Consider the following 12983-nt stretch of genomic DNA (forward strand, 5'->3'; position numbering starts at 1 on the left):
GGGACCCCTAGTCACCCTCATGCATGCGTGCTGGGGTGGGTCGACCCGTAATTCCCATGGTGGTGGGGAGGAGGATGCTCCTCCTTGTTAGCGGTGATGGTAGGTGGGTGGGTGGGGTGGGGGGGGGGGACAGGATTTAGGTTGCGGGGGGGGGGGGGTTGAGTACAGCCGCTGCACCTCGGCATTGGATTGCACGCTGAAAATAGTAGCCCGTTAGCGGGATTCCAATAGAATTCCAGGGGCTTCCTGCAATGTATATATTTGCATAGCAAGGGAGGAGCAATTGCTCCTGGGAGCTACTTCTACACCAGGAGAGATTTTACTCCAGCAGGAGAATTTAGTCTCCCAAACAGAGAATCCTGCCCATTACCTAGGACCTCAACCTCTTCTCGATTACAAATTAATTCATCCCTCAATATTTAATTCTTGTAATTTTCTGCTAGCCTGTACAGAGCATTGATGAATGAACCAATGCTCTTACCTGGTTTTTATTTTCACTTGTTAAACTTTTCCCTTTCTGTGATTAATTTTTTGTGAATGCAGAAATATGAATAAAATGCTTGTAGGACATTTGTCCAATAAGTTGAAGCCTCACCGACTTCCTGCCTTGCTATGATATCATCAGCAATAGATCCAACTGCACAGAGTAATGTTTTGACCTGATAATTTTCTTCTTGATTGTGCAAACTGCAAGCATTCTGTCAGGGTGATTTTCAGTCTGCGATTGCTGTCAGAGAGAAGAACGACACAGACGGATTTTCTGCAGAGAATCAGGAAAAGCGATCTTCTCCAGAGAGATCGCGGTTCCCGATCTTGCCCCCCCACCCCCGCCCGACGACATCACGAGGTTCATGCCCACAAAGGGCGGGAACCTCATTTAAATGAATAAAAATTAATGTCAATACGATTAATGGGCCTCCCCGCCACATCATCCCACCATCACTAAATAATCATACCTTGCGGACATGATTTCATGTCAGTGAGATTTACAACAGCATTTTAAAACCGTGAATCAGTTGAGTGGATATCCAGGGCAAGTACAGCCCCCAGGGGAAGAGGGACATGCAGGAGTGCTCAGCACTGCCCCTGACAGTGCCAACCTGGCAGTGCCACCCTATGCCAGGGAGAAGGGCCAGGACGGGCCCTTTTGGGAGCCTTCTGGTGGTGGTGGTGGTGGGTGGGGGGGGGAAGCAGCCACTGAAGGGAGGGTGGGAACGCCGGTGATACTTCTACGCTTGTGGGGTGGGGGAAGCCGCCAATGATTCTCTAGGGTTAGGGGTGGTTGAGGCCACCGATGATTGTCTAGGCAAGGGTAAGGAGCCTGCAATGGTTTGTCTGGGGTGGGGTGAGTTGACCCCAATGCTTTGTTGGGGGCTTTCATCCGCTCCACTCGCGATGCTCCGACTTTTGGATGAACTTTGGACTCATTCCCTTCGTCCTCCCTTTAAGGATCGCTTGGCTTGCCAGGTCAGTAGCTGCTGCTTGGAGTTTTTCTGGGTAATTTACTTGCTTTATGTTATCACTATGTTTTGTCGTGTATTCACGGTTGGGTTCTTTGGGAGCTGCTTGAGACTATCATTTGTTAAAACTATGGGCAGTATTGTCCGTTGGCTGACGCCGATATCGTAATCGGCGATCGGGCGGAGAATCTCTTTTGACGCCAAAATCAGGGCCGGTGCCTGTTTTCGGATGCCCCGCCCCTTCTAAAATGGCATAATCGGGGAGTACGCTGCAGGCCGTTGGGACGGCCTCAGGACGTCACCTGAAGGCCCTCCCCCGATGCTCCGCCCCAATGGACAGAGTTCACAACAGTGCGGACCACTTGTGCTTTGAGTTTTTGTTCACCTCGCGCGGCAGCTGTGGGCTGTGTCCAGCGGCGTCACAGTCGGGGCGGGGGGGGGGGGGGGGGAGGGGGTGGGGGGAGCCGTGCCGCTGGCCAGGGAGGGGCTTTGGCGCGGGCTGGGGGGACTGGTGGGGGGTGGTCAGGGAGGCGAGGGGGGTCCAGGGGGGCACTATCTGGCAGGTCGGGTCCATGTGCGGCAGGCACCATGTTGTACGGTGCGACCGCTATAGGTTGTCACCATGCTCATGCGCGGCCACAGACACAGACAAGTCCATTCTCCGCCCGTTTTTGGCGCGGGAGTTTTACCCGGCGCCGCTGCTAGCCCCTCATCGGTCCCAGAATCAGTGAAGGTTCTGCACCGATTTTGGCGTCGTAAAACGCCACTGTTCCCACACCGGCGTCAGCACATAGCCGCAAAATCGGAGAATCCAGCCCCATAACATTTTATTTACAGCGACTATATATATGTTCAGATCTCTGCATGATTTTGGAACTTCTCCGTCACCCAGATCTCTGTTACTCCATCATGTGATGTTACATCATCATTGCACCAGCATCAAGTGCTTCTGATGTTAAATCTTTCCTCACAGCAGCCCCACGTTTCTTTGGACTTTACCTGTTTCTTGCTTCTCAACATTTGATTCAAAAAAAGCAGGGTTCATCAACTTGGTCAGAAATTGTCTGGTGAGTTGGGAGGTCCTTATGCACTGACCCCCTGCCATGCACAGATGGTTAGCGTGGTCACAGGTCACATTGACTGCTGATCCTTGCATTACATCTGCTGTTAACGATAGAACTTCATGTGAATCAAACATCCCTGTGCCCTCTGACCTCTTGGGCCCCTCTTCTCCCACCTGTTTTGCTGTGACAAACATTCTGTTCTATAATTTTTGGTTGACGACTTCACATTTGCCGACACTGAAACCGATGCATCGGAGTTTTGCCAACTTACTTCATTTATCACGATCTTTCTGTAACCGTTTCCGTCTGCACTACTTACAAAGTTGCTTAATTTTGTGTCTTTAGCAAATTTGGACATGTGGGGCGGGATTCTCCGACCGCTGACGGCGAAATCACGTTCGGCAATTGGCCAGAGAATCCATTTTTCTGATATTCCGCCTCAAAAACGCCATTCTGCTGGCAGGGGGGCTTCGGCGGGGGCTGGGGGGACTACTGGAGGTGATCCGGGGGTGGCAAGGGCAGCAGTTTTTGGTAGGCTGGGTATGCATGCAGCCGGTGCCATGTTGTACGGCGTGGCCGCCACATTCCGCCGAGGTGCGCATGTGCGGCCATGGACCCAGCAATTGTGCGTCTGTATCAGCAGGTAGAGATGGGGGTGTTACATGGCGCAGCTGCTAGCCCCCACTGGTCAGAGAATTGGTGAGGGTTTGGCACCAATTTTGCCGTCGTAAAAACGCCCGCGAATTCTCTGCTTGAGCCGGGACTTAGCCGCTGAAATGGAGAATACAGTCCGTGGGGTTTTACTTAACCATCTAAGTCCGGGTTTCCAAACTTTTCAATCCTCTTGTGACCGCCCAAAAACATCGGGGAACCCCAAGCATTTTCATAATGTTGAGGTCCCTCTTTTTGCCACAAAATAGGTGCAAACATAGAAATATCTACGCATCTATTAATCTGAGAATTAGAAAACGTTCTCTGATTAAAAATATATCATCATTTTTAATGGGAGGAATGATGCTGGAAAGTTGATACATGCATCTCTGTCTCACTCACACACACACTCTCAGACACAAACACACTCATCCTCACTCGCTGCTTTCCTGAAGCTTCAACCCCCAAGGCCCAAACCCTGCCTGCTCCTTTCCCAAAACCCACAGCCCCCTGCTCCTTTCCCAAGATCCACCCCACTCCTTTGCCAAGGCCCAAACTGCCCCCCTGTTACTTTCCCAAGGCCCAAACCTACCCCAACGCCTTTCCCAAGGCCCGAACCCCTCCCCAGCTCTTGTCTCAAGGCTCGAACACCCCCAAATGCCCCCATTTGCGCCTTTCCCAAGGCTCACATCCTACTCACTTCTTTCCGGAGTCCCAAACCCAACCAGCTCCTTTCCCGAGGCCCAAACCCCACCAGCTCCTTTCCCGAAGCCTGAGCCCCACCAGCTCCATTCCCGAGGCCCAAACCCAACCAGCTCCTTTCCTGAGGCCTGAGCCCCACCAGCTCCTTTCCTGAGGCCTGAGCCCCACCAGCTCCTTTCCCGAGGCCCAAACCCCACCAGCTCCTTTCCCGAGGCTCTAACCACACCAGCTCCATTCCCGAGGCCCAAACCCCACCAGCTCCATTCCCGAGGCCCAAACCCCACCAGCTCCATTCCCGAGGCCCAAACCCCACCAGCTCCATTCCCGAGACCCAAACCCCACCAGCTCCTTTCTCGAGGCCCAAACCCCACCAGCTCCATTCCCCAGGCACGAACCCGCAAGCTCCTTTCCCAAGGCCTGAACCTCACCAGTTCCTTTCTCGAGGCTTGAACCCCACCAGCTCCATTCCCCAGGCCTGAATCCCACCAGCTCCATTCCCAAGGCCTGAATCCCACAAGCTCCATTCCCCAGACCTGAATCCCACCAGCTCCATTCCCAAGGCCTGAATCCCACCAGCTCCATTCCCAAGGCCTGAATCCCACAAGCTCCATTCCCCAGACCTGAATCCCACCAGCTCCATTCCCAAGGCCTGAATCCCACCAGCTCCATTCCCAAGGCCTGAATCCCACCAGCTCCATTCCCCAGACCTGAATCCCACCAGCTCCAGTCCCTAGACCTGCACCCTGTAAGCTCCTTTCCCGAGGCTTGTACTCCACCAGCTCCTTTCCCAAGGCCGAGCCCCACCACTTCCATTCCCGAGGCCTGAACCTCACCAGCTCCTTACCCAAGGGCCGAACCCCTAAGCTCCTTTCCCAAGGCCCAATCCCACAAGCTCCTTTTCTGAGGCCCGAGCCCCACCAGCTCCTTACCCAAGGCCCGAACCTGCAAGCTCCTTTCCCAAGGCCCGAAGGTCACCAGCTCTTTTCCTGAGGCCTGAAACCCGCCAGTTCCTTTCCCGAGGCCTGAACTACACCAGCTCCTTTCCCAAGGCCGCCACCCCACCAGCTCCTTTCCCGAGGCCTGAACCTCACCCACTATTTTCCTGAGACCCTGCCATCACCACTCTCAGTAGGCCACGCTGACTAGTCAGCCTATCAGCATCTATTGAGAGGTCTTGCTCATTTGATTAATCTCATTTTTAAAAAAATTTGCATGTTTGAATCAGTGTTTACTGGTTACGTGGCGGCTGCCAGCTTGGTTAACCCCCTGGCTACGCTCCACAGACCTCTGGGGATTCGCGGAATCTAGTTTGATCTAAATCATTAGTAAATACAGTGAATAGTGAAGCACCAACACAGATCCTCACAGACACAGTAGTCACATCCTGCCAGTTAGAGTACCTGTCAAGTATTAAAACTCTATACCTTCTGTTACTCATCCCCCTTTCCTAATCAGGTAAATATTTTTCCCTCATTTTCATGAATGCCAACATTAGCTAACAGTGTGTTATGAGGGTATTTATCAAATACCTTCCCAAGTCCATATAGCTAACATCCATTAAGATCGACTTATTCAATATTTCCTAGAAGGTTCTTGTATTATAAATGTTCAGGGAAATTACCTTCACTGCCTATGATAACTGTTGGAACTGCATTATCTGATCCTGAGAAAGTAGGATTCATTAATTTATTAGGAACTTGTCTGGTGAGCTTGAGAATTCCTCATGCACTGCTCCTCTGCCACGAGCTGGTGGTCAGTGTGGTCACAGGTCACACTGCAGAACTCTTGCACTACGACTGCTGTTTAGGATAGTACTTGTTGTGAATCAAGCACACTTGGGACCTCCGTTCCCCTACTTGTTCTGCTGTGATAAACAGCCAATTGTTTTTGGACAGCACAAAGTAACTTCCTAATTACTCACCCACCCCACTGCCGTGCTAACTATTAGCGTTTTTGTTTAGGTCATGTTGACCGTGAATAGATTGCTTCCTTTGTAATTCACTTACCAAATATCTCCTTACTTTATTTTGTTGTTTGATTTAAAGTGTTCAACTCCTCCATTAAAGTCGCCGTAGCCCCAGATGACCAGAGGCTGCTTTCCCCTTTGATGGGGAGAGCTGACTGGTAGTGATTTAACCTGAGGATCGCCACACCTCAGGCAAGGTTGAGAAGGTGGGTCGGGGCCTTCATGAATAACCTCAGCCAGTACGGGAGTTGAACCTGACGCACGGTCAATTGAACAAAGACTAGAGTTGGATACAACTGAGGCTTTATTGCTCTAAGATGTGTGGCCTCCCACAGCAGCTGGCGAAATGGCTGCTTCATGGAGGACACACATATTTATACTCCATCTACTGGGCGGAGCCAGCAGGAAAGGACTACCGGCGAACCTGTAGTACAGGTCCTACCATACATCACCTAATAGAGGTGCAACAGTGGTTTACCACAGAACCCTTGCTGTTGACGTCACTACGCATCACAAACCAACTGGCCAACTGAGCTAAAGTAGTACATATTGACTTAATGGCATCAGAAGAAATACATTCTTACAACATAAATGTTATAAATACTCACTTGGCAAAACTAACTTCAGGTAACCAATGTAATAGGACCAAGCCAATCCATGAGCAACATTAAATTTATTCTTCTCGCAGATTTCTGAAATTTCTGCTGGAGTGAGATCCTGTCGAGAAATGTCTAAGCATGTGTTACTTTGTTAAATAAACATATATGTCCAAGATATCTTTTATAGGCACAGTTGTGTTTATTAGATTCAACAGAAGAGTTTGGTGAAGTCTGAATTTAAAGAATTTAATGACAAAACTATTGGCTCCAAAACTTGAATGTTTTCTAATTCCTATTCATAAGACAATTAACCAGCACCTAAACCAGAGTGGCAAGGAGTGCAAATAATTTTCCGAAATTCAGAAAATCTGAGCTTAAGTATAGTATATTTCTACAAGTTCACAAAATAATATAGCTTTGCTTTTATATCAGAAACCTTACTATTTCTCAATTAAATAGTTAGGCGTTTTAAACACTATGATACCATTTGAATAATTTTCACTTTTTGCATATGTGTTAATGATAAAGCAAAATAAAACAAATTCACAACGTAAATGTACTTTAGCCAACTATAAATTACTGCAGAGTTAAGCTGTTGTTACTGTATCATTCTCATACTTCTACTTGATTCCAGCCCAGCCTCGTTCAAACATGTGATCGAATCCACCAGTCTAGCTGGCTTCTAAGAGAAATCTAAAAGAAAGCTAGGCTACTTAAATAATACTGTGGGATAAACAATGTAAAATATAGATTTTTAAATTTTAATTCAAAACTTACCAGGAATCCAAAAACCTTCAGGAATGCATAGCAGAAACAGCAAAGGTTCAATTGCATTGCCAAGGAACTTGAAAAATCTATGCCACCAATCTTGCTATCGTGAACTATGTAGTAGAATAGTATAAGTATTATTATTCCACAGCCAAGTCGCTTGAGATTAAATGATGCTTTCAAAGCCTCCCAGGCATTTTTATATCTACAAAATAAGTAGTAACAAAACAATCTAAATTGCTTTATTCCAACAAAAATTGAACACCCCAGTTTTATGCTTTGGGTGGCACAGTGGAACAGTGGTTAGTACTGCTGCCTCACAGCACCAAGGACCCGGACATTACCTCAGGCCCTCCCCCCCCCCCCCCCCCGATGGGCCGGGTTCCCGACGACGTGGGTCACTCATGCAACTTGTTTTCGGCAACTCGGCGTGATGGCTGCGGACTGAGTCCAGCACCGCCACAGTCGGAGGACAGTCGATCTGCGGGCAGGGAGGGCTTTGGCAGGGGCGGGGGGCACTGGTGGGGTGTGGTCCGGAGGTGGCGAGCCTGGCCAAAGGGGGGCACCAGTTGGCCGGCCGTGCGCATGCGTGGCCATGGACCCGCCAATTCTCTGGCCGTATCGGCAGCTAGAGCCGGGTGCTCTACACTGCATGCCTGCTAGACCCCCACCGGACGGAGGATCGGTGGCCATTTTGCGCCACTTTTTCAGTTGTAAAACTCCACCGTTCCCACGCCGGCGTCAGGACATAGTCTCCAAATCGGAGAATCCAGCCCCATGTATGTTTGGGTTTCCTCCGGGTGCTCCAATTTCCTCCCACATTCCAAAGGTGTGCAGTTTAGGTGGATTGGACATGCTAAATTGCCCCTTAGTGACCAGGGATGTGTAGGATAGGTTAAGGGGTTATTGGATTAGTGCAGGGAAGTGGGCTTGACAGGATATGCTCTTTCAGAAGGTCAGTGCAGACTTGGTGGGTCGAATGGCCTCCTTTTGCACTGTAGGGATTCTGTGATTGTATGATTTAAATAACGACTGATCTCATTAGGAATTATGTAACGTCCATATTTATACAGTTCATTCTGCACACTGCTACACAAACTAACCAATATCATGTGGAAGGGGTTAAAAGTCTTGAGACTATAATGTTCTTTATTAACAAACCAGTATTGTTTTTGCAGATACAGCATTATAAACCATTTAATCTTCCTCTTTTGAACAGGGCAAGATGATTGAACTTGGTTGGAGAGTTCACGATCAGAGAATAAGAGGTTTATTTTTGCAGAGGATTTCTGTAGAATGCAATGCTTTGCCATGGAGAGTGGATGAAACATGGACATGTTGTAAAGGGAATTCTGGATAAATATTTGAGGCAGTGGAAAATACAGGGAAATGGGGATAAAGCAGGACAGTGGGTGTGTAATAACTTTGGCCCACCCGCTATGTATGAAACAACTAATGTTGATTTACAACAGACTATCTTACAGAGACTTGCAGCTTTGTGGCTGCCAGTCAGTGCCCAGAATTAATCTGAAGCAAAAGCCCGCACTGACTAAGATGAACCCCCCACCCTAGTCTCCTGATTGTTTTTCCAGGTCATGTTTTTTCCAAGTCATGTGAACCTATTGGCCAATCGCCCCTTTAAAGGCAGAATGGGTAACTCCACCAACTTGGTGCTTCTGCTGGGGGACTTTCTGCAGAAACTTGGCACCTGATATTTCCTCAGTTACTGGCAACTTGACCTCATCACTCTCTGTGGCGACGGCAGGCTCTCCTGTCACAGGCTGAGTCGGTTCTTAACTACTCGGACGAACCACGATGTTTCCTGCTGGCAAAATGGTTTCAGGCTGTAGCACAGACTGCTGGGACAACTCTCATCCATGTAGGTAGTCAATGTGTTTCCTGACAATTCTATCTCGCAAGACTTGTCCTGGCTAAAACAACTCCTGGGACCCACCTTGGTCCGCTTCTGAAATTTCTGACATACACTGGTTCATCTATTCCAAACGAACTTGCTGCGTGGCCTGAATCAGGGCTTTTGTTCTAACTGCTCTGACTGACTTCTACCCTCCCTGACAAATTCGGAAAGACCAAACAGTCAATAATTCTGCTGGTGGCACTCCCGTCATAGAATGCGGCATCATCCAATATCCTAGAAGAAATTGACACACCTCACTGCTTTTTAAGACCTGCCTTGAAGGCTGTCATGCACGCCCAGCCAGGCCATTGGTTGCTGGGTGGTGTGGCGCAGTCCGGATATGCTTTATACCACTCGTGAAGCTGAAATTCTGAAATTCAGCATTGGTGATGGCCGTTCCATTATACAACTCAATTACTTTAGGTATTCCATGGGATGTAAAATGCAATTTTCAACTGTTGTGTGTGACATCGTAGACTTCATTTCAAACACTTCCATCCACTTCGAACTGGCATTTATCAGGGGCAGAAACATCATGACCAAAAGTGGCCCCACATAATCAGTGGGGACACGCACCCATGGGTGACCAGGCCATTCCCTAGGGTGCAAAGGGGCTGTAGCAGACAACCTCTGTTGCAACTGGCACTGAATGCAGTGCTTCACTAATCTCTCAATGTCGGCATCTACGCCAGGCCACCAAACAAACCTCCTGGCGAGCATCTTCATTTTTGACACTCCTGGGTGGACACCATTTAATTCCATCAAGAGTAACTCCCTTCCTAATACAGGGATGACTACTCTTGCTCCCCAAAGTATGATGCTGTCTTCACAACTTAATCTGTCTTTTGAATACAAAGTGGCTTTGTCCCTTCAGACATTGGCTGGTTGGTCCATCCTGTTAATATTCTGTGCTTCACTTTGGACAATAGCGGGTCACTGCTGGTCCAATACTTGATTTGCTGCACCACAACTGGAAAAGTATCCGGGGGGGGTTTTCACTCCCAGGTCATGATAGGTAACTCAGTATTTGCTATCTGAGTTCCAGGCCAGTATTGGTATGTATACTTGTATGCTGTTAAGATTAATGTCTAATGCTTGATCCTTGTGATGTGATTGGGGGAATAGCCTCGTCTTCCTTAAAAAGACCCCACAATGGCTTGTGGTCCCATTACAATGATAAAATGCCTTCCATACACATACTATTGGAACATCTTTACTCCACACACAACAGCCAGCTCTTCTTTAGCAATCTGAGAATTTGGCCTCTGAGAGGGTTTTGGAGACATATCCTATCGGTCTTTCAGACCCATCATCTATGATATGAGACAGAATTGAACCAATGCCATAAGAAGAGGTGTCACAAGTTAACACCAATTTTCTGGAAGTGTCGAAGTGCATCAATAAAGAGGATGACGTAACTTAATCGCAATGTTAACGTAAGCCTACTTGTGATACTAATAAAGATTATAAGATGTAATAACTGCTTTAATAAAAGCAAATCACTGCGGATGCTGGAATCGGAAACAAAATCAGAAAATACTGGACAATTTCAGCAGGCCTGACAGCATCTGTGGAGAGAGGAGGGAGCTAACGTTTTGAGTCCGGATGATTCTTTGTCAAATGTGGAGAGACCTGGAAATAGGTTGAGATTTATACTGTTGTAGGCTGGGGGACTGGTAGTGGAGTGATGGATATTGACAAAGATGTTGTGGAACAAACAGACAAAGGGAATGTAATGATGGTGATAATGGCTGGTGCTGATAGTGGCACATGAAGAGATCAGAGTGTATTTAAGGCAGAACAAGGGTAAGCAGTGTTTCAAAGGACAACTTGGAACAGGGAACTGATGGCTCTACTGGGGTGGGGTGGGGGAAAAACAGATCCATGAAAAATATGAAAATGAATTGATAGAATAAAAAATGGGGTGAAGGTGGCGAAGAGAGTTCACAGTCTGAAGTTATTGAACTCAATGTTAAATCTGGAAGGCCTAATCAGAGGATGAGGTGCTGTTCCTCCAGTTGGTGTTGGGGTTCACTAAAACATTGCAGGAGGCCGAGAACGGACATGTGGACATGAGAATTAGGATGGTGAGTTGAAATGACAAGCGACAGGAAAGTCTGGGTCCTGTGTGCGGACGGACCAAAGGTGTTCTGAAAAGTAGTCACTCAGTCTGGGTTTAGACTCTCCAACGTAGAGTAGACCACATGGAGCAGCAGATGCAACAGGCCAGATTGAAGGAGGTGCACGTGAAGTGCTGCTGTCAGAGCTGCTGAGACTGTCCAGCATTTTCTGGTTTTGTTTCAGATTCCAGCATCAGCAGTAATTTGCTTTCATCTTAACGTTTAATTCATTGCCACTTCTCTTCCAGGAATGCCTACTGTGAAGAAGTACTCCTCTTCTGTGTCAGCATTTCTGTTTGTCTATTTCACCCTGTCCACCGTCATTGCTTTCAATTTCCCTCCTGGTGTTAGACGAAGTGTTTACCAGAATTCGCTTTCACAGCCATATTTCCTTTCTCAGCAATTGCCTCTGTCTCCAACTTACCCCGCGTGGATTCCAACTCAGGTTCCACCGTTAATGTTTTGAATCCACCCAGGATTACAGGCATCTTCAGGACATACAACGTTCCTTGGACTTCTGTTCTCGTTACACCCTGAGATCACACCCTGCACACACTTGATATCTCACCCCAGCAGCTCCGACTCACCCTCTCTCAAAGGTCCTTGGCCCCAGTTTTATTTCATTCTTTGTTTCATTCGATGCCTTAACAAGAAACTATTTCTCTTCCTTTCAGGCCTTAAGGAACTCAATCTCCAGCAACTAATCGATACTGTCATCCATCCAGGACCCTCCACCACTCCCCGTCCCTCAGATCCCATTGTTTCTAACCCCAGCCTTTTCCATGTATTCACAATACCTTCAGACCTTCCCCTCTCTGAGGCTGAACATGCAAAGGGCTCAGCTTCATACCCTTACATCCCCACCTCAATGGATTTCTGGCTCTGCACACTTCTTCTGCCGTCTTCATCTCCATGCTTACTTCTTCGCGCAGGAATCCTTGTTCAACAGATACTTTCATCTGTCTCCATTATTCTCCCTCTCCCTGGACCCCTCCCTCTGGCCGCTTACCTGCTCTTGATATTTTTCATTGAGAACTGTTGGCATAGACTGTCACAGGCTGTCTCAATTTCTCTGCTTCACTCACCCACTCTAACCTGTCTTCTCCTGAACTTGCTGCACTCCACACGCTCAGGTCCAATCCTGACTTCATCATCAAACCTGCCGACAAGGGAGGCGCTGATGTTGTCTGGTATACTGACTTCTACCTCCCAGAGACTGAGCACCAACTCTAAGACACTTCCTCTTACCTCCCCCTGGACCATGACCCCACCAATGAGCATCAAGCCATTGTTTCCAGGACTGTCACTCCTCACTGACCTCATCTTCTCTGGAAATCTTCCCTCCACGACTTCCAACATCAGGAAGCCTGCTTCTACCTCCTCTCCAAAATCCACAAACAGGACCATCTGGTTAGGCCATCTGTTCCCTGTTCCAAATTGTCTTTCAATACACTGCTTGCCTCTATTCTACCATTCACATGTTCTGATCTCTTAATGTGCCACGAACAGATTACTTCTTTGGCAGTATCATCACCAGTTATATTCCCTTTGTCCTTTTTGTCCATGATATCCTTGTCAATCTCCACCTATCGCTGGCCCTTTATCCAGCCCCACACCTCCATGCTTCCCTCTCCACCTGCCTCCCGCGGCCCACACAGTATAAATCTCATCCTATTTCCAGTTTTCTCTAGCAGCCTCCAAAACCAATGCTGGAACATCTTTAGTAACACATGTACGG

At 48.0% G+C, this 12983-nt stretch overlaps 1 protein-coding gene across 3 annotated transcripts in view; it reads right to left on the minus strand.

Moving 5' to 3' along the window:
- Positions 1-12983, minus strand: part of sting1 (stimulator of interferon response cGAMP interactor 1) — a 55517-nt gene that overhangs the window by 27519 nt on the left and 15015 nt on the right. For all 3 annotated transcript variants that reach the window (XM_038795658.1, XM_038795657.1, XM_038795659.1), the window contains exons 3-4: positions 7220-7415; positions 6452-6560 (exon numbers count right to left, since the gene is read on the minus strand). In XM_038795658.1, the coding sequence (XP_038651586.1) occupies positions 6452-6560; positions 7220-7415 (305 nt within the window). The remainder of the gene's footprint in view (positions 1-6451; positions 6561-7219; positions 7416-12983) is intronic.

Source organism: Scyliorhinus canicula, chromosome 4 (assembly GCF_902713615.1).
Source record: "Scyliorhinus canicula chromosome 4, sScyCan1.1, whole genome shotgun sequence".
NCBI lineage: Eukaryota > Metazoa > Chordata > Chondrichthyes > Carcharhiniformes > Scyliorhinidae > Scyliorhinus > Scyliorhinus canicula.